Source organism: Aspergillus ochraceoroseus (assembly GCF_002846915.1).
Source record: "Aspergillus ochraceoroseus IBT 24754 chromosome Unknown P175scaffold_1, whole genome shotgun sequence".
Classification (NCBI taxonomy): Eukaryota; Fungi; Ascomycota; class Eurotiomycetes; order Eurotiales; family Aspergillaceae; genus Aspergillus; species Aspergillus ochraceoroseus.
In genome coordinates this window covers 1,543,547-1,565,519 of record NW_024468476.1, presented here as the reverse complement: position 1 = coordinate 1,565,519, position 21,973 = coordinate 1,543,547, and the positions used below count along the sequence as shown (strand labels likewise).

At 49.6% G+C, this 21,973-nt stretch overlaps 10 protein-coding genes across 10 annotated transcripts; 4 read left to right on the top strand and 6 right to left on the bottom strand.

The window, feature by feature from the left end:
• Positions 1–10: 10 nt before the first annotated feature.
• P175DRAFT_0427264 (M48 family metallopeptidase) lies at positions 11–1,643 on the bottom strand (the record flags this gene model as incomplete). The annotated part of the gene is made up of 9 exons (XM_040893227.1): positions 11–51; positions 136–194; positions 246–277; positions 330–393; positions 478–523; positions 575–599; positions 656–896; positions 950–1,191; positions 1,257–1,643. 9 exons carry the CDS (start codon positions 1,641–1,643, stop codon positions 11–13), a joined length of 1,137 nt encoding a protein of 378 aa, XP_040755596.1.
• Positions 1,644–4,542: 2,899 nt separating this feature from the next.
• On the top strand, positions 4,543–6,735 carry P175DRAFT_0426336 (Zn(II)2Cys6 transcription factor; the record flags this gene model as incomplete). Its single annotated transcript, XM_040893160.1, has 3 exons — positions 4,543–4,675; positions 4,736–4,939; positions 5,027–6,735. 3 exons carry the CDS (start codon positions 4,543–4,545, stop codon positions 6,733–6,735), a joined length of 2,046 nt encoding a protein of 681 aa, XP_040755595.1.
• Positions 6,736–8,054: 1,319 nt separating this feature from the next.
• On the bottom strand, positions 8,055–8,616 carry P175DRAFT_022927 (uncharacterized protein). Its single transcript, XM_040892645.1, has one exon. It carries the CDS (start codon positions 8,476–8,478, stop codon positions 8,188–8,190), a length of 291 nt encoding a protein of 96 aa, XP_040755594.1. The 5' UTR covers positions 8,479–8,616; the 3' UTR covers positions 8,055–8,187.
• Positions 8,617–9,898: 1,282 nt separating this feature from the next.
• On the bottom strand, positions 9,899–10,507 carry P175DRAFT_0553478 (uncharacterized protein; the record flags this gene model as incomplete). Its single annotated transcript, XM_040900494.1, has 2 exons — positions 10,350–10,507; positions 9,899–10,284 (listed from the first exon to the last, which is right to left on the bottom strand). The coding sequence occupies exons 1-2, from the start codon at positions 10,354–10,356 to the stop codon at positions 9,899–9,901; spliced, it is 393 nt and encodes a 130-aa protein (XP_040755593.1). The 5' UTR covers positions 10,357–10,507.
• A 244-nt stretch (positions 10,508–10,751) lies between these two features.
• P175DRAFT_0497312 (uncharacterized protein) lies at positions 10,752–11,962 on the top strand. The gene has a single exon (XM_040896253.1). The coding sequence runs from the start codon at positions 11,073–11,075 to the stop codon at positions 11,718–11,720; it is 648 nt and encodes a 215-aa protein (XP_040755592.1). The 5' UTR covers positions 10,752–11,072; the 3' UTR covers positions 11,721–11,962.
• A 297-nt stretch (positions 11,963–12,259) lies between these two features.
• P175DRAFT_022956 (uncharacterized protein) lies at positions 12,260–12,703 on the bottom strand. Its single transcript, XM_040892646.1, has one exon. It carries the CDS (start codon positions 12,609–12,611, stop codon positions 12,351–12,353), a length of 261 nt encoding a protein of 86 aa, XP_040755591.1. The 5' UTR covers positions 12,612–12,703; the 3' UTR covers positions 12,260–12,350.
• A 241-nt stretch (positions 12,704–12,944) lies between these two features.
• On the top strand, positions 12,945–13,188 carry P175DRAFT_022911 (uncharacterized protein). The gene has a single exon (XM_040892644.1). It carries the CDS (start codon positions 12,978–12,980, stop codon positions 13,134–13,136), a length of 159 nt encoding a protein of 52 aa, XP_040755590.1. The 5' UTR covers positions 12,945–12,977; the 3' UTR covers positions 13,137–13,188.
• Positions 13,189–15,772: 2,584 nt separating this feature from the next.
• Positions 15,773–17,269, top strand: P175DRAFT_0497309 (uncharacterized protein). The gene is made up of 2 exons (XM_040896252.1): positions 15,773–16,737; positions 16,802–17,269. Exons 1-2 carry the CDS (start codon positions 15,936–15,938, stop codon positions 17,143–17,145), a joined length of 1,146 nt encoding a protein of 381 aa, XP_040755589.1. The 5' UTR covers positions 15,773–15,935; the 3' UTR covers positions 17,146–17,269.
• A 419-nt stretch (positions 17,270–17,688) lies between these two features.
• P175DRAFT_0401195 (putative secretory component protein shr3) lies at positions 17,689–18,425 on the bottom strand (the record flags this gene model as incomplete). Its single annotated transcript, XM_040892985.1, has 2 exons — positions 17,689–18,209; positions 18,380–18,425. Coding segments are annotated over 2 exons (567 nt in total), but the record flags the coding sequence as incomplete, so codon positions are not given.
• A 353-nt stretch (positions 18,426–18,778) lies between these two features.
• Positions 18,779–21,774, bottom strand: rim8 (pH response protein PalF). Its single transcript, XM_040894441.1, has 2 exons — positions 20,920–21,774; positions 18,779–20,813 (listed from the first exon to the last, which is right to left on the bottom strand). The coding sequence occupies exons 1-2, from the start codon at positions 21,385–21,387 to the stop codon at positions 18,963–18,965; spliced, it is 2,319 nt and encodes a 772-aa protein (XP_040755587.1). The 5' UTR covers positions 21,388–21,774; the 3' UTR covers positions 18,779–18,962.
• Between the last annotated feature and the right edge of the window lie 199 nt (positions 21,775–21,973).

The window sequence follows — 21,973 nt, the reverse complement described above, 5'->3', positions numbered from 1 at the left end:
TGCCCGTCCATCACCAGACAAAGTCGTTACGTGCTTGTCGGAATCCTGGTACTACATTGAGAAGTATCAATCAGCCTGGTTCTCGATCCTAACAAGACTAACAAGGATGTTGGAAAGGGGGAAGGGGTTGTCTACAGTAGCTTCCAGTGGTGTAACATCCACTCTCTTCGTACGCTGCCTCAGCCCTGTCCAGCCTATGAATGGTTAGTTGGGTTGATTACAACACAAATTCCATGGACGCTTACCATCCTCGGATCGCTTCCATGCGATTGTAGCTCTGTTCGGCAGTTAGCATATTTCGAAGCAGCGCCGGGTCAAGGGTCACTTACCGAGGGGTGAGTTGACATGAACTGAGGGGGCGTTTCCTTCTCTGCCTTTTGCATACGAGCCCAGCTAGAGAAGAAATTAGCAAAGTTGTTCAGACAGATCTAAAATCCGGAGGCAAGCATCAAGTAGAGAAATAGCCGCAATACGTACAGTCCGACGGCGGCTTCAGGGTTAAAACAGGCTTTGGACATCATCACTAGAACAGAATGTCAGTGGTGCACTGGGAATCAACTATAAATAGACATACTCAATCCGATATTATCTGCCTCGGCCTGTTCAAAATTAGTGCTTGTCCTAACATGGGCTATAGTGAATAATAGTACCCTACCTCCTGAGTTCGAGAGTTCGGCAAGCTATACATAAGGTTCAAAACCAGAGACGGGATCTGTCCTGAGATATCGAACAGGAACGACACGAGGAAAATCACCCCCAAAGTGACGAAGCTGTTGCTCATCCGTTCTGCGGGATGGTGAGCTACCACATGAGCAATCTCATGGCCCAAGACAGCGGCTAGCCCATCCTCATCCTGGCAAATTGGTAAAATACCCGTGTATACAAACACTTTGCCCCTTTTCTACATCAGTAAACCAAAGCAAGTGGCACGCAGCACATTGAAGCCTACCCGGGAAGAACGAAGGCATTCATCATATTATCGTCCTTGATCACATGAACCTTCCAATCCGCACCCTCTATGGGTGCCTGAGGGATCAGACGATGGAGCACACGATTCACCATCATCGTAAGCGGATGATGTTCGGGAAGAATTTGTCCGCGAGCCTGTTCCAGCACCTCATGGTAGCTCTGTTCGCCCATTTTGAGCTCCTGGCGAGGTGAGACGCAGTTGAATCGTCGTCGGCCGGTCATCTGGGCCAAGCCGCATCAGTACTTGACCACATAACGGCGTATAACTCTAGGGAGCGAAGACGCACCTCGACGGTTTCGGTATTATAAACATAGAACCCGCCGATCAACCCCCCGACAATTACGAAATGTTGTGGCTTTGCATCTCTCAACATGCGCAGCACTCTGGGCTCGCGTCTCGGTCCGTCAAACCGTCTATATCTATAATTGTTATCGCGATGGCTGGACCCGGAGAACGGTCGGCGGGGAACATAACGGGATGATGGTGGGAGGGTGCGAAGAGGGGTTGCCGACGGGCCCGCGCCTCGGGGTAGGGAAGCAGATATCGAGAACGATCGTGAAACTAAGGAGTGTAAGGAGGATTGAGGTGATTGAATGCGAGTACTGGGGAATGATCGAGTCGAAGGGTGCGGAGCGGATGCGCGGAACGCACGTGTTATCGGTATGCGAAACATCATAAAAATATCTACATCATACAGGGTCACAGGAATATTAGGTCAGGGACTGCTTTTCGCAAGGGGAAGAGAGCCTCTTCCAGAATCGAGAACTGGTTGAAGTAATGCGAGATGGAGATTTGGGAGAGGAGAAGTTCCGCCGCGGATGTTGGAGCTGTCAGCTCTCCGCTCTCCCGCCAGCGTCACAATGAGGGTAATCCATGGATACTTTAGAGAAAATAAGATCTGGAAGAACAAGGTATCGTTTAACTATCTTAGCCTTGCTGTATACTCAGTCATTACTTGTCCGTGGTACCCTAATACCCTGAAGGTGGAAACATATATTCTGTCTAGTTCCAACCCTCATCGAAGCGTGTTTCTAGCGACAACAACCCCCTAGATGTTTATCAAAATAAACGACTGAAAATCTGGCAACAAGTCATGATCATGAGTAAATTTAGAACACAATACCACCAATAATAGATCCGTAGGCTAGAACTGAGATCATTTCTAGAACCGCCGTTTCATTCTCAAGAGTCAAGACTCGCATGACAAGACATCGCTGTAGCCTGGTTGTTTCCAGATTTATCATCCTGCAAGCGCCGTGAACCTGGTAGTGGCTTTATGCTTCTATATTTATGTTGATAGTCTATTTACCAGTCAATAGCCGCCGGGATTTGCTTGTCCTTTACCAAGAATATCGAGTTAAAGAAGGAACCCAATCGATGGATTTTAAGCGCCGACTTCTATTTTTGACTCGGTTAGAAAAGAAATGGCCTTAAAATAGCAGAGGACAAACATGATCTAGGATGGATAATATTGAACAAGAACCTATGAAGCTGTATATTGATCGGGCGGCATTTTCCATCTGGTCCATGCTACAAGCTTGCCCTCTACATATTGCGGGGATCGAATACGAACAAAAAGCCTTGTACATTCCAGAATAAAGGAAATTAAACGAGTATTCAAGTCGTACTGGCATTGTATAAGAGCAAAACAACATGATGTTTGCATATATTAAGCTGTACCCCGTGAAGTTGCTGGCACGAGTCGGCCCCTGACATTCCAAGCGACAAGGCAAGGCGTACAAAGTCTCCGTGAACGTGGGATGTACCGCAAGTGCTCGCAACCTTGCAGGGACTGTTGTGGCACGGATTTGATTTGTCGAGGAGATTTGCCGCTAATCCGGCACTAATATAGGGATATGTACTGATATTTTGGCTTGTATAGACTCTGCAGGTCAGATCATGATAAGAGAGACATCGGCTTGCCCACCGCCAGGACTCCGGCGCAATTAGGGTGGATAATAATAGCGCAAAAAAAAAAAAAAAAAAAAAAAGAGAATCTGATCTGTCTGTCCGTAAATGCAGATTAAATTGCGAATCTTGAGTCAGCTTTGTTGGAGGCAGGCGACAAGAAGTGTGACATGAGGGTTGAGGTGCAGAATCACCCCAGGTGGAGTCACGACGCCTGCCTTGGAGTGGATATCGGGGTGACATTAATTAACATGGAAAAGGAATAATAGTGTAAATTTGGCAGGGATTGGAGGGAATTGATATTATTAGCAAAAGAGGGGAAGTACGGAGTACTCTGTACGGAGTAGTTATAGAGAGAGAGATCTAAGAATAACCCTATAAACGCCCAGTTGGACCGTATTCATCGGCAATTTGCACGCAACCCTGGCGCCAATTATTTACTAATTAAGGTCTTTACAACTAACTACCCGGAGTCACATTGGGATTTTAGTGGCATCTCATCACATCTTAGCCAAAGTATCCAGACTGGCCCACATTGGCACGGTTGGCTGCGGGCTTCCCGTTCTGCACTACAATCTCCTGTCTATATCCAATGAAGACCCGGGAATGCAAGCTTTGGCTCACTTCGAACTAATTTAGCCCTAAAGTCGGCGGCAAGCCTTCTGCACTTCATCACAAAGATTCCCATTGTTATTCGATAAGACCCCCGTAAAGCCTCTGCACGCCCTCACACAATGGCACCTGTTTCTGCTTCACGATTGGTTCGTCTTGGGAGACCCTCGTAGCTCACGGCGGCATTTACATCCTCTCTCGAGGTGTGGTTTCCCTTTCCCCTCCCCGCGTGCTTGTGAACTTTGCTCTTGGGGTCTGTTGCAGTTCCCAAATCTGGTAATATTAGGGGATAGCCCTCTCTAGTGTTGAGCGCTGCAAGTCCGTGGTATTGGCGTGGTGTTTTCGGCCGAACTTGTCATGATCATTTTCGAAGAGTTCACAGGATTTGGGCATACATAGTGATTCTCTACTCCGTAGTGTACTGCTCTGCACTGAAGCAGCGGCAATCATCCGGACGCTCGAGATTTACAATCCATCCAAATCCAATCATTATCCAACCTCCCCCAGGGTGCATGGGCGCCAAAGACCAAATGCTAAAATGATCCAAAATTAGCCCTGCAGTGTTGGAACTAAACGAACTAAACTAAACTCACCGGTTCCTTTGGCTTCGTCTCTTGCTGGATGCATGATTGCGCAACGCTAGTGCCAGTCGACGATCCTCCAATCCTTCCCCCTCCCAATACCGCAATTTTCCCCTTCGGCTAACAAGTAAAGTATCTGGATGTCCAAAATAGAAACAGACCCTGCCATGGAGAGTCGGGGCTTTAAAGGTTCCTCGATCCCACGATCATGCTTCCTTTGCGTCTCTCCGTTTCCCAAGCGTCATCCCTAGTCGCCTCGTCCTTTGGCAACCGCGCCTTTCGTTCTCTTAATAGTTATCTAATTAGATAGCAAAGGCTGCTGGTCCAGCTTTGCAACTTAATAATACCCTCCACTATACAGTGCCCCCCCCCCCCCGATCCTTTCTCTCAGACAACAGCTCGCCAGACGACCTGTACCAGTCCTGTCCTTGAACGGTTTCGACTCGACTTGAAATAGTACTTCCCATCGATATGCCGGCAGCCTCGAAGAAGAAGTCCGTCGCCCCCAAAAGGACTAACGAGTCCCAATCCTCCTCGGGTAGTGAGAGTCCGTCGACCAAGCCCTCGGAGGGGGCTGCTAAGTTGCACAAACGATCTCGCTCAGGTACGCCGCTCTTTAGGGTTAGTCCGCAGCAATTCTTAACAATCCCGGTGTTGAATGTAGGATGTTTCACATGTCGTCTACGTCGGAAGAAGTGTGACGAAAAGCATCCCTCCTGCGGGGCCTGTATCAACCTCTGCGTCAAATGCGAATACAAGCGCCCTGTCTGGTGGGGGAATGCAGAGCAGCGAAAGATCCACAAGGAGCGTATAAAGAACAAAATCAAGCAGACCAAGATGAACGAGCGCAATGGATCCTTAACCTTGGGTAAGCTTAGGCTTTCTATATGTCCCTGTTGTATGCCTTCTTCCCCCCCCCCCCCCCCAGCCCGCTCTAACTAGTATCTGATCCTAGATCCTTCGGTTCGGGCTCGCAGTATGGCGGCCAATTCACCCACGTCGCCTGAATATGAATTCGGTCGTCCATTCCCCGAGCCCTCATATGATATGTTCGCATCCCATTTGCCAACGCCAGCCTTGGGCCAACCCATATATGGACCCCCCTCGTTGCCCTACGAGGTAGATGTCAAGACCGAGCGACAGACATTCGTCAACGACATTCAACTGCGCCATGACTCTGCCTCGTCCACGTTCAGCACGTTTGCCCCTCCGCAGCTGAATGCGCCTCTCCCGACTTTCCCAAGCGACGACGACTGGTTCCACGATGAGTACTTCCGTGCTCCAGCTCTCCCAGGAATCGACCCGGTTCTCTCTGAACAGAGCCCAGGACAGTCCTACAGCATGCTGCAGTCTAATATCCCGGTCAGTGATCACGACCGCCCGCTTCTCGACCACTTTATCCACAATGTTCTGCGGATGATCTTCCCTGTCCTGGAGGCCCACCAGCGCGGACATCTTCGAGCGCAGGCTATCCTTCAAGCCCTGGAGACCAATAAGACCTACCTGCATTGCTGTTTGAGTGTTGCGGCGATCCACCTCAAGACAACAGAGGGAATCACCGGTGAGCAAATCGACCATGATATCATGCGCAACCGATTTGAGGCAATTTCACAGCTGTGCCAGGCCCTTGGAGAGGACACGAATCATCAAGAGATTCTCGATGCCACCTTGGCGATGATTTTCTTCCACTGCTCCGTTGCCCCCGCAGATGACTATCTTCCGGATATTCCCTGGTTAGACCACTTCCAGGCCGCCGCCAACCTGGTGAACCGACTCGGCCTTCCAGCAGCCATGCCCGGCGGAAACCCATACATGCTGCCCCCGTTCAGTATGACTATGACTGCCTGGATCGACATCCTCGGTTCCACCATGCACCGGAGGACCCCCGAATTTGCACACACCTACCGCTCCAAGCATCTGGGAGGTGCATCCTTGGGACTGCGCGAGCTGATGGGCTGCGATGACCGCGTGATGTATCTCATTTCGGAAATCGCCTGCCTGGATGCGCTCAAAGGTTGCAGACGAGTGGACGAGATGCAAGTTTGCTCTCATGTGTCGGCTCTCGGGCGCCAGCTGGAATTTACTGAGCCCGCCGACCAAGCCCTGGAAAGCCCCTTTTCGCCCACCACCGGTATTCTCCGTCCAGAGGTCCTCACCAAGAATATGACTGCCGTCTACCGCATCGTTGCAAGAATCTACCTGTGCAGTCTTGTGCCCGGGTTTGAGCCGTCGCAGCCCAGCAACCTCAACCTGGTGCAAGCGCTCACCAACACACTGCAGTTCATCCCCTCTGGGCCGAACGGATTCGACCGCTCGCTTGTCTGGCCGCTATTCATGGCAGGCGTGTACTCCACGCCCAACAGCCAGTTCCGCACTGTGCTGGCCGACCGCGCCGCTGCATTAGGAGACCACGCCGATCTGGGCAGCTTCGGCCGGATGTATCGAGTCCTGCAAGAAGTATGGAAAATCACCGACGACCCAGTTGAGCACTTCTACAACCTGGAAGAAAGTTCGTCGAGCCCTTCGAACGTAACTAGCCCCATCAAGGCCGAACCCCCCAGCTCTCCCAGGGAGCAGGAACTCGCCTGGCCCGAGAAAGACGTCAAGAAACTGAACTGGCGGGATGTAATGCAGCAGAACGGCTGGAACTATCTCATCCTGTAAATGAAACCCCCCCCCCCCCCCCCCAAAAAAAAAACAAGCACAAAAAAAGGACAAAAAAAAAACAAAAACAAAAAAAAAAAAAAAAAGAACAACAGCAGCAGCAGTTACATTCACTTCTCACTGAGATTGCATCTCAGCTGTCACACTGGGATGGTGTCGGTCCCTTGATGGGAAACCCCCCCCCCCCCCATCTCCTAACAAGCTGGCTTGATTCTGTTGTGGCTTTGCTCTCTTCTATTCTATTCTATCTAGCATTCTTTATATACCCATTCGTTAATTCTTCTTCTTCTTCTTCTTCCCCCTTTTCCCCCCGTATTTCACTGCCGGACAGGGATACATTGCGTTTTGCCTCATGTCGAGGCGACTACGGGATACTTTCGAGACGCATCCACTCATCTCTCTGCTCTGCTATCTATACCTGTCTGCCGCTGACTTAGTGTACAGCTGCAAGCATAGATAGCAAAACAGAGACGGAGTCCGACGGCGTTACTGGTTCTTAGTGATTGTCTTTCCCCCCGCTTCTTGTTTTGGTTCGTTTCCGCTCTACAGCTACAGAGTATATTATGAAACCCTATCTCCAGTCCCTAGGGCTGTATGTGTCTGTGTCTGTGTCTATCTATGTCTGTGATGCGATTTGGAGTGCGTGTGTTTTCTTTCTCTCGTTGAAGGCTGGTTATTATTCGACCTCTTACGCTCGCTAGACTGCGTGTTGTAATTCCAAATTTTTTTTTTTTTTTTTTTTTTTTTGGAATCAGAAAGGCGAATGGAGTATTTAACTGGGTAGACGGATGAGCCTCTCGGCGAAATATCACGAGCTTGCGTTCTTTTTTTTTTTTTTTTCCCCCTTCAGGTGCTACGATCCGTAGCTTGTTTGTAGTGGGCTCTGCTAGAGTAATATAACCCTGAGTATTTAGAGGCACTTCTAGGCAGAGGATATGATATATGTATGTATGTCTGCCAATCTCACCAAGTATAACTTAGAATATCCTGTAGTCCAATTTCTGAAAATATCTTTCCTATGTGTGCACATGAATACAGATCTCAACCTATTTGCATCTGGGGGGAGGTCAAAGGCAGAAATAATACAACTGAGAGAAAATAATGGAAACAGTTTACAGCCTGATAGAGAGTCAAATGTGGCTATTGAGTGAATGTATACTGTAGCTTTGTTTACGCAACGCATCATCCCACACGCGAAAGAAAGAAGGATGTCAAGACAGGTAGAGGAGGTTCTTCACCTCCTTTTGCTTCGCACAATAGCAATACGACTGAAACAGGAAATAACCTCGTCTAGATGTCCGTGGTTGGATCGTCAGGGACTTTGGCCAAGACACTCCAGCAAGACACACAACGTGATCGATAATTAAGCAGCCTAGATCCCCACCCACGGCATTTGGCACAGAAGCCGAATTTCTTCCTGTGGTAGTTGACTACCTAGATATACAGCTATAATCATGGAGATATACCACCATTCGAGACAAGGCCGGGCATACATGCATGCATACATACATACATACAGAGGGACATGGCCGGTCTAGCAGGAACAGCACATAGCCACTGCATCTTTGCATTTCCTCTCCGAGTTCGGATGGTAGACGAACCTATCGTCCAGGTCTGACTCAGAAAAGCTGGGTGGGAACCTAGCGCGGCCAATAACCATTTGCAGCGCGACACCTTGCGTGGTTTTCTGGATGAAAGGCTATGTTTTGAATTGTCCCTGCCACTGGTATTTTCAGGAAGCATACGGGTATGCAATGAGTACGACAAAGGAATAACATGTGTGGTGGGTTTTTTGAAGAAAAAGATATATAAGTAGGTTTATAGGCCGAAATGGGATGCATGAACTGACGTGAGTGGCTCTCCTGCTTTGGCAAACTTGCAGTATTGGTCGTATATTTTGCTGGTTGCACGGTAGTGCTGCGAAGCATATTTATCAAACTCGATGAATATCCTAGTCTTGAACAACTGCCAATCGAGTTGAAATGTTACCGTTATGGAGAAAATGCCTCGCCAAAGCACCTAACGCTCCCAGATAGGATGGCATTTTGGCATGAAAAAGGTATCTTTCAAAGGTAAAGGCAGGACCAGAATCCAAACTCTTGTATGAACTAGTATGCATCGCTGAATGCTCGAGTACCGGTCTGTACGCGGTAATATCTCAATATTTGAATCGTTCTCGGCGTCGACTGGAAAGGCCCGATGTGGTCGAATGCACTGGCTTGCGTTGTGTTGGTTATTCACCGACTCTGACCCATGCATAACCAACATCCGACTGATTCAATAAATCAGTCGAAGCAACTAAGAAACTCTGTGGCCCCATGCAGGCAGCCACCTGGTTAGTATGTAAGTCGAAGGATTCACAAGGCTCTGGGAAGCATTATTTCCACTCAGTAAAGGGGAATCAGCATTCTACTGAGACAGAGAGGAGTTTGAGCAGATCGCTCGAAAGCAGATATCCAGAAGTTCATCTCAGAGAGCTGCTTTTCGTGGCAAGAAGCGTTGCGAAAGGGTAACCAGCTATAAATCCCGCAGTACTCGGGCTTCTAGTCACACTTTGTTTGTTGGGTTGATACTATACGTGGGTAGCTTTATCCGTGGTCAACCAAAGCTAGGACGATCCCAAAATATGGGGGCTCGCGGGCGTTTACTAGATAATCATGTGTCGGCTCGTCGCCACTCCTGCACTCCAAGCCAGATGGGAAACATGAGACCGCATGTCAAACTAAAAGACAATGATCAACCAAAAGACAATCATGTCCGGATCCACTAGACAGCATAGAGGACGTGCCTTGGATAGGGTAGTACCAAGGACAGGCGGGAACTGTGAGCGCGCCGTGATAGGATAGATAAAAGGGAGAAAAGCGCTGCAGAATGACCCTCGATGCAACAAAGACTATATTAGCGGGGGTTAGTTTCCAACAGCTTTCCATACCGGCCATTCAGGTGTCACGAATCAGCAAAGGCAGGTTGTAAGCGCCGAGAGAGATTGTAACCGCCCGGTCAATTTACAAAGCACTACCTAGCGCAACTCTAGGTGGCAGACCAAGCAGAATGCTTGAAGACCACAACCGCCGGGCTAGAAAAAGTATGGAATGGAAGGATCCAACAACAGGGCAAGAACCCTTGTTCCACGTCCCCAGTCCGAAGCTTTGCTGCTATTGAGTTAGAGTCCTGCAGCAAGCACCGCAACTAGGCCAGTAAGGAGGCCGTGCGCGTTAATAGTGATCGAACCACGAGTGTCGGTGTCTGTTATGGACTTGGAGTGGCTGAGGGGAAGGAATGGCTTTAGCGTCTCCAATTCGTGATGACTTTCAAATCCGTGGGAACAGGAGCAGAGCGACCCTATGACAGCGGTTGGTTCTCGGAAGATGTAGTTCTCAGCTTGTTGGAATGGTTGGATCTCCAGGATTCCAGTTGGAATAAAAGAGAGAGGCAATGAGAAAAAGATATAAAAGAGTCGTAGAGAGCGAGGTTCGAGGTTATTTCCTCTGTCCATTCTCTCCGCAGCAGCAGCAGCAGCAGCAGCAGCAGCAGAAGCGGCAATAGAGGCTTGAAGATTGATTCTGTCTGGGCTGTGATTGGAAAATTGGATAATCAACAGCAACCTGCCTTACCCCTCATTGTTACCCACACGATCAATCTCCTCTCTTTCTCTCTCTCCTCTTCTCTCCACCCCTCAGCTTCAGTTGCTCTGGATTTTAGACAGGACAGCAACTATTATCCACCCTGCAGTCTGGTGAGTTTCACTCCCTCGCAATGGCTTCGGTTGGAGTCGCTGGACTTTGCAGGACTTCCAAGACTTGTAGCCGCGCACTTTCGAGCTAAGGGTGATGGCGCTAACCTGAAATGGATTAGCAAGTGTCTGGCACGGGAAACATTGCAAAGATCGGTATTTGTCTTGTCTCCGTACCGTACAAAACAGCGTTACCGTCCCAAAACCAACCCTCCGCCGTCACCCTCCGACAACTTCTTGGTAGATAAATAAATCTCCCACCTCTTCCTCGCCTTCGCGCCCTCTCTTCCCTGCCTTTTCCTCCGACTGGTGAGAAGTTCAACAGAGAGACTGCCTGATCCTAGATTTGCTTCTGGGACCCCTCTTCCTCGTCTTCTTCCCCCTCCATCTCTCCCTTGGTCTGATCCCCCCTCTTGTCTGGTCTATACCTCTCTATACTCTTCTTTTCTATCTACTGCCACGCACGGTATATACCTACAAGCCAGACCCAACTTGGGAGTCTGGATTGCTGTCGCTGCTGTTTTCTCTGCACGACTACTCTTTGGGATCTTATCTTTGTTACAAAGCGCCTGTTTGCCTTTGGTCGCGGCCTTTATCATTCAAGATGCCTTCCATCAAGCCTATTCTCCATCCTCTCAAGACGCCCGGCACTATTACGTTCCCCTCCGAACTTCACACAGACTCCAGCGTTGGCTCTGGAAGGAATGGAGATGGCATATCGACCCCAATTACACCACCTGCGGCCTACACCGAATTCCTCAAGGCGTTCACCCCCATCTTCTCTAGCCCTTCTAGTGCAGGAGGAGTAGATTTCTCCAAGTATACATTCGATAGACCCAGCACCTATTCGCCCAGGTCACAGCCTGCAAGCGCAGTCAGCGGCTCCTTCAACTTCAACGAGCCAGCAAGATCAGCTACTGCCTCTCTTCCTCCTACTCCCTTTTCACATCCTTATCCCCGCCGAGAGATGAGCAACTTGCGCCGATTACGCATTCCGCCGTCGATTAGATATTCGCCAACATCCGCAGAGCCTCCAAGGAGCGCAACGAGCGTTAGATCTCCATATTCTCCTTCAGATTGGAGGCTACGCTACTATGAAGGCCCACGCAGTGCAAACCCTCGAAGCTCAGGCAATAAAATGAGTGTGCGACATGTCATTACCCACACCATCACGTACAAAACAACAGAGCTTGATGCCCCACCAAAGGGAAAGCGGAGAAAGCAGAATCACGAAAACAACGAGTCAAATTGATTTTTTTTTTTTTTTCTGGGGTTTGCTTCTTAGGGTTTGGCCTGGGGTTTTAAGTGTTAGGCTGGGTGTCTGGAGTTTTCATGGGATATTGTGTATATTCAGCGCAGGAACTACAATATCCAATCCTTTCTTTCTTCCTTTTTCTTTTGTGAACATCTGATTTGGCTCTTATGCGAATAATAATCTAGAAATTTATGTTAGCGTCGAGGCGCTATAAATCAATATACTATCTTTTAATCTCATCCGTTTGTTGGATCCAAGCACTCCAGACCAAAATTCCTGATCCTGGTAAAATCGAGACACTCTTTAGGGAGAAGAATTTGTTTGCGAACTGGATCTATACAGAAAGTAAGTAATAAGTATGCTATGAAAAAAAAAAAACACATACAACAGTCAGGATTCGCATGTGGTCACCCACCATACTACTAACTGACCGGCAAGTGGCTTGAGTACGGCTGAGCGGACGGGAAGCCCTATTTTCCACTTCCTATGGTCGTATGTACTGGATTTGAAGCAAATTAGGGTTATACTCGTATAGTAGTAGAGTTCTTCTCCAACCAATACGATGATACCCGCATAGCTCTTGGACAAAGAACCAAAGACAGTATTTCATTCGTTCTTCCTGTCTTGTTACTTGCTTGTCACATGCAATGCTAGATGCGATGAGGCCAACCACCACGAATCCCCATTGCACCTTTTCAGCCTCAATGGTGGATGCCTAGGTGTCAGTCGACAGTCTTTCGTGGCGCCACGTATACCGGAGTAAGCGTAAGAATGAATGCAAAGGACAAGGAAGAAAAAAAAAAAAGCTATGCTGGTGCACAACCTGAGAAGGAGAAAGATTATTTTTAATTCTTTGATCTTGGTTACAGCGTCGCACAGGAAGGTCATCGCGAACAAAAGAGGAAGAGGAAGAAGATAGGTGAAAATGTAGTTGTCAACCGATTCCCGGGAATCCGGTAGCAACGGCTATTGGACCTTTAGGGCTCGTATAGTGAGTGTAGAAGAGCTCGGGGTCGCGGCAAGAATGGAACAACAAACCTTGGAACTTGATATGTAACCTTACTACAGGCGCGATGCTCGGAACTCTGACTTGGATATCTGATCCGATCCACATGATCGAATTTTGTAGTTTTTTGAATGAGGGTTGCTACACGACTTGTTCTGTTCTTTGTCTTCGGTTGGGTCCTTGAGAGAGAAACCCGGATAAGAAATCATAGCAAGGTCAACTACTAACTAGGTCAAAATTCTTGAAATATGCCCTCCATGTCGAGTTCAGTTTGCTTTCTCCTGATCACTCGGTCCGGAGAGCGTCAAAGGAATAATAATAATAATACATATTTACATACGTACTGTCCAATACCATCGTACGGCGTAATATTACAGACACGTAATTTACAGAACCTTCAACCCTGAACTTTCCTTCGTGTTGGTAACTAGTTACCTACTATTAACTAGTACTCCTACGAGTCATCGCACACTATAGATTATGTATAGGATATATTCCTTTTTATTAGTTGATCTTCCCTAACTAGTCCGGGAAATCCAGAGCAACTCCCAAGTCAAGGGACGAGTAAACCGAGATGATTGGCAGCGAAGGCGCGCTGGATGTTTCAAGTTTCTGTGACGAATTCCACAATGTTCGCGGAGCCACTGGCAGTTCTTCGATTTCTATTTTAAAACCCTCCTGATACATGGGAATGCGCAGGCGTGGTTGATCTAGTGTGATTCCGAACAGATGTGATAGGGGTACGTGGGGTGTTTCATCTCCAGACTCGAAACTACCTTGCTAGAGCCTAGGAGACCTGTAAGTACGGAGTACGAAGTGTACAGATCCAAAAATAACTTTTCTTCCTCTCCACTGGCAATGTCTAGAATCCTCCCGGGCATTATTACACTTTGCCCTTTACCTGACCGAGGATTCCGTGCAGTTGGAGGGTGACCGAGTACGTACTAAGTAGGTCCTGCTGATAATCCGTTCATCACTCTCTCTCTCTCTCTCTCTCTCTCTTCCCCCACCTCCCTTTCCCTTTCCCCTCCATTACTATGCACTCTGGACCAAAATGTGGCCAAGGAAGAGTGCAGATGAGCCAATAGGCGGGATCAACGGCGATATCCAGGGCGCTGGAGCATCGTGGAAGCTGCAGTTAAGCGCCGGCGCTATTCCTCCCTGGGATATCGATGGGGAAGTGCCACTCTCTTGCTAACTTTCTATTGCTTCTGGGGCCAACCGAGGAGATGTGATTGGGTTAGGGTTGGGAGGGATGTGTGGAGATTGGGTGACGTTTGGAGAGTGGATTCAGTCCAGCGCCAAAGGAATCAGGATCCTCAATTAATAACTATTAGTGATCTTAGCGATCTTGACTTGACTCGGGGGATGGTCTCGTCGTATTATTTTATTTTTTTTTCTTACTCCGTTTTCTCGATTGAATACCAAGTGAAAAATGAAAAAGAAAAAAAATGTAATTGGGTAATTGATGTTTCTGTAGAGAAGTGGGAGAATCGACTCGCAAAACAGCCGCCTGGTTGAGACAATTCACATCTCAGATTCAAAGGATTCAACAAGGTTTTATGCAGACGCATCTCATCACACTCATCCAGCTGCTTTTTGGCGCCGTGATCTCGCCCTCAGAGCCAGGCCCCTCCACAAAACCTTCAGCGATGTATATCCTTCCCAATCCATTTAGCTTGGATTTGGGAATGGATTTCACCAGGCAGCGGGCTCCGTCGGATTCGTGCAGTGACTAGCCAGTGACCCCATTACTCCGGAGAGACTTGGGAAGGTATGCCCGCTAGCTCTTAGAGAATGGGGGTGTATGGATGTTTTGGAGAGGATTCATATCCTGAGTACCCCGGCCCCAGAGCGAGAGCGGGGAAATGGTGTAATTTTGTGTGAATAGGGTCAGCAAGTCGTCCCTTGTCGAGTAGATGATTACCATCCATGACACAAGAGTAACATGGATAGGATGGGACCGTCATCTGTCATAACGTGGTGTAATGCCGTGTTCTCCACTGCGTTTTCCAAGTGAAGACCGTAATGCCCCCCAAGTTGGAAGCCTTGTCATGATGATCTTTGCGTCATCCCATCTTGGCTGTTTTGAAGGCCATTGTTGTGGCTTTCTTCACCTCGGTACGCCACTCAACCAGCCATCACACGAGACAGTAGGATATCCTATTATTACTGGTTCCCGTATCCAGCAATTGGGACATTTCCCTGGCCAATAGCCAATCACACATCTCCTGCAAAATCTGGTTCGGCAAACTGTTGTTTCCTAGGGCTGATCCGCGGGACAAGCCTGATAAGGTATTGAATCGAGTTGTCGTGAAGGAATCCTTTGTTCTCTATAAAGACCGCTGCATTCAGCTGGCATGGGTTTAGCTTGTAGACCGTCATCCTCCAAAGCCGGACTGGAAGAGGGATCGAAACAACAGGCAGCAACAAGACGGAGTACGGAGTACTCCGTAGTATCTTCGCAAACAAAGGCTCCACTGGTGGCATGCGGTAGGATGACCAAAAAGATCAGCGCGATATCAGTGCAGTTTCTCAGCGCCGTAGGAGTTGGTCTGGAGTTGGATTGTGATATTGAGCCCTGTGCCCGGGACCAATGGGCTGCTTCAGGCTATTGGAATAGATCTCTCGTGAGTCTGGTTCAAACCGAACTGCATTGTTGCCCGCGGCGGCGGTTTCACATGAAGATGATTCTTTGTCCTGATCACATAAAGAAACCGTGATACTCTGACTCTGTTTCTTCGAGGTTCAAAGACGGAGGTGCCGAGTTGATACTATTTGTACTGCGTATTCGGGTTACTTTTCTGCGCTATATTTAGAACCCACACGAACCCGATATCCATAAATAACCAACAGGACGAATAAAACTCATCTTCCGGCACAACACTAACTCGTAGAAGCAAAAGAAGACAGCTGCAACCCTGGATTTTCCCTTGTTCATATGCTGATCCCGCTCTTCTCTTCCCCCTCCGCCCCTGTCCCGTGATCGCCTCCCTCCTGGAAGCCCTTTTTTTCCCACTCGCAATACCTTCAGATGCAGTATCCTTCATCTGCGCAGTCTGGCTCTCCGTCTGAGTACTTTGCCCCTCCTTTTTCGTCTTTCCTATTCTAGAAAAGCTTCGTTTTGTTTTTTTTTGCCCTTTTTGCTTTTTTATTCTTCTCTCCCGCTCCCCTCGAAGTCAACCACCTCTTGAGCTCGTCCAGCCATGGCTCATTCCCTCCCAACCCCTTTCACCCCCGATAGTGAATTCGCTGCGCTCGAGACCCCCCGCGGTGGGAGTGGTAGTCTGTCTATCACAGCTCTGGCTCGGTTTGAATTCGAAGCTGGCAAAGGGAACGATGGAACCAAGATCCTCATGATCGAGTGGGAAGACGATGATGAGCTGAGTCGGTCCTCCTTGCAACCTGGTGGATCCTGGCATGTAGAGTGGGAGGGCAAGAAGGCTGTTCTCCCTGCCGATGAAAAGACCAGCAAAAACACCCGTCGACTGTATTTTCTACTTCCGCCGCATGTTACAATTCCGCCTGTGATCTCTCTTTCGTACCTCCCGCCGGCTTCTTCTTCTTCTTCTTCTTCTTCTTCTTCTTCTGCGCCGACCACGAACCCGACGGACAAACCGAATGCGATACAGCTCAACCCGCTCCCCGCTATCTTCCCACCAGAGCTCGGGGCGGACGGTCGATCGGCCGGTAAAAAGGGTGTTCTTCACACGATATGGGCAAAGAAACGACTACAGGTGCTGGACAAGGAGATCCACGAGGAGTCTTTGACCAATGTAGAAGGAATCGCATTCCACATGGCGCTTCAGGAGAAAGAATGGATCGAGAGTAATTTCGGCATTGGTCCAGGAGCCGACGCGCTTAAGCAGTCCATTCAAACCCAAGATCCGCAATATCCAATGGGTCCTACCACGCCCGTATCTCCCAGCGGCGGAGGCAAACTGGTGGAGAAGTTGAAGGGACTGAGGCTCCAAACGGGCGAGCGCGAGCTGGCTGCAAAGGGAGAAGGTACTGGATTATCTACATTTATTCTGGGCCCCCCTTGTGGAACAGCAGCACTGACTCAACATAGGATTAAACCATCTACTCTCGCCGCAATCCCCTGATGTTGCCGTTTCGTCATTCACCTCCTTCCACAACATCCGACCTCCTCCTCCTCCTCCTCCTCCTCAACCGTCCAACCTCCGGGAGTCGCAGGCTGCCGACACAGTAAAGACGGTAGCGCACTATCCACCACGGTCGATCCAAGCTCAGCAAACCACAGGGTTCAACACTGGCTTTGCATCCATGGGCTCGACCACACACAATTCCAACTCCGAGGCGGGCGAGGACCTCTTTGCTAAAGCATTGAGCCCCAGATCGCCCGATCTCCCGCGCAGTCCATTTTCATTCAGCCCCGAAACATTGCATATGTGACCATGACAGACCACGACCACGACTACGACCACAACTGAGACCAAATTTCACACGTCCTACCGGGTTCCCATTTCTTTCCCCATATCTTTTCCCCCCTTATTTTTTTTTTTTTTTTTTTTTTTTTGTCTCTGTTCCATCCATCCTGTTTTACATACTATACTGCATGATTCCCCCAACAGCATTTGACACAACCACGCCATGTTCACTAAATAAATATCATTGAGTTGAAATCTCATGTACATAGAATCAATCAAGTAGATATCATATCATACTCCAGCATCGCTTTTGGCCTGGCCCCCCTTCCCGGCCCTCGAAGCATGCAGCCCAACAAATAATCAAACATCCTAGCCCTGCTCACGCTGGTCGTAATAATAGGAGTCCAGAACACCATACGTCCCATGCCATGCCATACCATCCACGTCGTCTAACAACCAATTCCCCCCCTTCCCCCCCCCCCAAAATTCAATTACTCTTCTTTTTACCCGCAGCCCCCTGCTTCCCCGCCGCCGCCGCCGCCGCCGCAGCAGCAGCAGCAGTGACATCCCCCTTCCCCTTCCCAGCAGCAAACGACTCATCCTCCTGAGCATCCTTCCGCTCCGCATACCACTGACCAGCCTGCAAGACCAAAACGCCAACCAACACCAGGGCCAGAATGGTATTACTCGCGGCCAAAACCTTCAGGGAGTCTTCGCGGCCCAGGATCTGCTCGCGTTCTTCGTCGGTCGAGGCGAGGTCGGCGCCGTAGACACCGCCCGAGGCCAGGCGGAGGCCCTTGACGATGTTCGCGACGTACACGGTGATTCCGCAGACGTAGAGCACCAGCGACGCGCCGTCGAAGAGCATGTTGGATTCGCTGGCGCGCCACAGTTTCATCAGGAGGCCCGCGAGCCCGAGGAAGATCACGATGTGCAGGATGCGTGGGATCAGCGGGGGCGAGGCGTGCAGGAATCTCAGGTGGGTTTCGAGACTGTCATAGTGGCTGGGGAGGGTGGGCGAGGTGGACCACAGAATTGGATAGTCGTAGGGGAAGAGGGAGAAGACGATACCGAGGAAGAAGCTGATTGCTTTTGGTTGGGTTTGGATTTTGGTTAGCTTGTGACGATTTCTCTCTCTCTCTCTCTCTCTCTCTTTTTTTTTTTTTGTTTTTTCTTTCTTTCTCTCTCTTCTATTGAATTCAGAGGGATTGGGATAGTGTAGGGTCTCTTGTCCAATGGTAACGATTGGGGTCACGTACGGCATACGATTAGAAAGGTCGCAAAGGAACCGTAGCGGAGCGTCATGGTGAGAACCGGGGATAATTCGCTGTTCGCTTCTCTCGTTGAGCCAGGAGGAGGGAAACTTGACGTAAAGGAGAGAGGAGAGGAGAGGAGGGGAGAGGAAGGTGGAGGGGAGAGAGGATGTGAGGAAAGATGCAAAAGTTGTCGTCGTCGCTGCGTGCCTGGTTGCCCGCCAAGGCCACCACGTCGGAACCACATCCAGCCCGATTATGATAGCATCGCGTTTGTATGGAGGAGAATAACCCCTAGTGCTGCTCTGTATCTTTCGCGCATTTCGTCTTACTGCTGTTCGGCTATTGGGAGGAGTAAGCAATGATAAGAGATTAATCTCATGCATTAGATTGGAGTAATTTCTTATGGTTGCATTTTCTGTACAGCGGCAATCCATACATGCCCTGTTTCGTGATATGGAACAAATATTTAATATAAATTATAATTCACTGTAGAACAAACAATGTGGTATCTCCCAGTTATCCCAAACGCAATGCAAATATAATAAACTAAATCAGCCCAGTCAAAATCACGGGGAAATCACTTTTATCACCGTTGATATCGAGGTAACAGCTCGTCTCCATTTGCCGCTCCTCCAACCAGCTGGTGATCATCATCATCATCATCATCATCATCATCATGGAAAACTGGCGCACTCGGTCCATCATCCGCATGCTGGCCATGACCATCTGGGTCATCCGGGGCACTCGCTTCCATCAGCAACCGCTGTCGCTCCAGCTCCAACTTATCCTCCACGGCTGAGGGCTCATGGAGTGGCGCAGAGCTGCTACCTGCAACTACGGTTTGGACGGACTCCGCAGACATGAATGCTGAGGACATCCCGCTCACCCCACCGGCAGGGGGTGAGGACAGGTGATGATAGTCGTGGATATGATCATCGTCTGGAAGCACAGGCGCAGTAGGGACCGACATCTCCGCTGCAGAAGATGGTCCAGCCTCAGGATCGGTCGGTGGCTGACTAGGCAAGAGCGTCTGTTCAGCGCGTCGTAATCGCGTCTTCTCGTCGACTGGTTCCTCGGACTGTGGGCTGGGGAATATGTCCCCTTGGAGTGGGTAAGGCTGTGGGTGCTGATGGTCTTCCGGATACTCCGACCAAGGAAAATATTCTGGCCCAAATCCGGGATGGTCCTCGTGCGGAGGATACTCAAAGGACTCGGGTCCGGGGGGAGAGGCGGGGCCTTGATCAGGGGACCAGAATTCCCTGTCTGTAGAATTGCCCACTGACGGCTGGAAATCGGAGCCGTCTGCAGCAGACGATGTACGCCTGACTTCACTCTTTCGTCGATGAGAGTCCCTGGTTCCGATAACAACCTCAAATGCTATAGCAACAACTCCCTTCTCGCGGCGGATCTGGTCCGTATCCAGAATATTTCCTCCCCAGTTGGCTGTAATTGCACTCCCACCGCTATCGGATGGATTGAGCACTTGCCCACTTGAAGAGTAATTGCCTCCGGAGGTGACCAGATTGAAGCGTGGCAGGAATCGCTCTGGTGAAGTCAGTTTGCCACGGAGATCAACAACCACCTCCACGTAGTATCGGAAGTTGATCATGCTGCCAGGGGTGCGTGTAATAGTGGGGAATGCATCCTCAGGTATGCGGATCGATGTCTTAACAACAGCGGTCAACGTTGTAGGATCGACAACCAGTGGCGCAAATGTTTGTGTCAAGTCCTTTCGAAAAACACTACTGGTGCGACTAGTGCCAATAGAAAGGCCCCCTAGACCTGTCCGAGACCGCGGATAACAATCTTCATAGACTAGCTTTTTGCCATCGGTCTGATTTCCAATCGGGATGGCCGGGTGAAGGTCAATACGCCCTTGTCTGTAAAGGGTAATGATGATTCCATGCGCACTGCGCACTTGTTTGCAATGATTAATAGTAATCTTTATGGGTAATGTATCACCAGGAAGCACGCCAGCGCGCAGGACTTCAGCCTTAGCTGTGATGATTTTGTCAGAAGCGGAAGGGGTGGTGCTCCGGGCCTCGCTGTTACGGACGCCGTTACTCGCAGCCGAACCCGGATCGGTGACGATTTGGAAACTCTGGCTACTATTACTGAGCCGACTTGAAGAGCTGACATTGCTGGGTGCTGGGCTTAAAGGAGGACGGTGGTCTGTGCCAGCAGCCCCGCCATTTGCTGGTGGCTCAAGCGATCCCGAGTCCGGCGCGTCTGATCCGGCTGATTTGGCCTTTGCTTTGGATTTTGAGCGCCTCGAAACAGGCTCGAGTGTGACTACCCGGGCTTTGGGCGCCGGGAAAGGAGCGATATCAATATTTTCTAGTAAATTAATGCGTCTTCGGCAGGACAGTGTAGGGTTTATCGTTGTGGGTTTTGTTAGAGTGGATGAAAGCAAGTAAGAGATAGTTCCTCGTTCGAACTATGCAAAATGGATTTGTTAGCACCGAGACAAATAAACGGGATGAGCAAATCAAAGCTAAGTTGGGGAGAGGGAAAAAAAAAAAAAAAAAAAAAAAAAAACTCACGCTGATGCTGCTGGGCAAAGCATACGGAGGGAATGACATCTCAAAGCGAAATTTGTAAACTCCCTCCTTGAGACGTCCTTCGCCGCAAAGAACAACCTCATCTTCGAACAAGGTCGCGACACCATTACCCAAATACTCCGCACCGCGACGCCCGCGTCCAGGGCCTAGAAACCCCAGGTCCGGAAGCGCTTCGCCGGCCGGGGCGTTATTTTTGAAAACCTTGACAACCCCATACAAACACACCACCATATGCGTTATTCGAACGGGTCGGACAACCGTCAACACGACGGTGCCTTTAATCACGTCGCCGGGAAAATAAGAGCGCCATGGATCGTCGGGTTCGATATAGAAGTCGGTGATGCTACGGTTCCGTTGACCCAACTGTGAGCGAAATTTGGATAGGATGGAGGAGCGATTCCGACCGAGCGGGGACGAAGAGGACGGGGAGGGAAGAGAGTTGACGGACATGACACTAACACCTCTCCCAGTCCATAAACGAGCGAAGAGCCCGGGTGGGGGAAACACACAAGAGGTATACACAAGACAGAGGGAAAGATAACAGGAGAAAAAGAGGAAAGAAGGCGGGGAAGAGGCGACCTCAACGGAGGAGGAAACAGGGAAGTCCCTCTCGACACACACAAAACTCAGGTAGGTTAAAGCAAGTGAATACAACTCCAGACCAAACCACAAAGCAAGGGGGGCTTAGGAGGGAGAGGAATGAACAAGAAGCAGCTTGAAATTCTCCGTTCTAACAATCCACCGACAGACAGGCCCGATCTCACCGTCGGGCGCAAACCACCAGTCGTACTACTGGGGGGGGGGGGGGAGAGGGACACCAAGCCACGAGATTGTGCTCTATCACTTTTTTCTCCTCCAGCGTAGTATCGGGTGTTGTCTAGTCCAATGTGTGAAAAAGAGTTCCCGCGGCGTATAGAGGGCACGAGGACAAGAAGACAGGAGGACAGGAGGACAGAAGAAGATGGCGTTATGGAATCAAGAAAACAGGAGGCGTCAGGTCGGCATTATTACTCGGGTGGTCCGACCAGAGAGAAGG

What these genes read in the sequence shown, in the direction of transcription:
- P175DRAFT_022927 (XM_040892645.1), bottom strand. Translation starts at nt 8,478, where the DNA reads ATGCTTCCTGAAAATACCAGTGGCAGGGACAATTCAAAACATAGCCTT.
- P175DRAFT_0497312 (XM_040896253.1), top strand. Translation starts at nt 11,073, where the DNA reads ATGCCTTCCATCAAGCCTATTCTCCATCCTCTCAAGACGCCCGGCACT.
- P175DRAFT_022956 (XM_040892646.1), bottom strand. Translation starts at nt 12,611, where the DNA reads ATGACCTTCCTGTGCGACGCTGTAACCAAGATCAAAGAATTAAAAATA.
- P175DRAFT_022911 (XM_040892644.1), top strand. Translation starts at nt 12,978, where the DNA reads ATGCCCTCCATGTCGAGTTCAGTTTGCTTTCTCCTGATCACTCGGTCC.
- P175DRAFT_0497309 (XM_040896252.1), top strand. Translation starts at nt 15,936, where the DNA reads ATGGCTCATTCCCTCCCAACCCCTTTCACCCCCGATAGTGAATTCGCT. An exon ending in GCTGGCTGCAAAGGGAGAAG is followed by an intron (nt 16,738 to 16,801) that starts GTACTGGATTAT and finishes GACTCAACATAG; the next exon opens with GATTAAACCATCTACTCTCG.
- rim8 (XM_040894441.1), bottom strand. Translation starts at nt 21,387, where the DNA reads ATGTCCGTCAACTCTCTTCCCTCCCCGTCCTCTTCGTCCCCGCTCGGT. An exon ending in CTTTGCCCAGCAGCATCAGC is followed by an intron (nt 20,814 to 20,919) that starts GTGAGTTTTTTT and finishes CATTTTGCATAG; the next exon opens with TTCGAACGAGGAACTATCTC.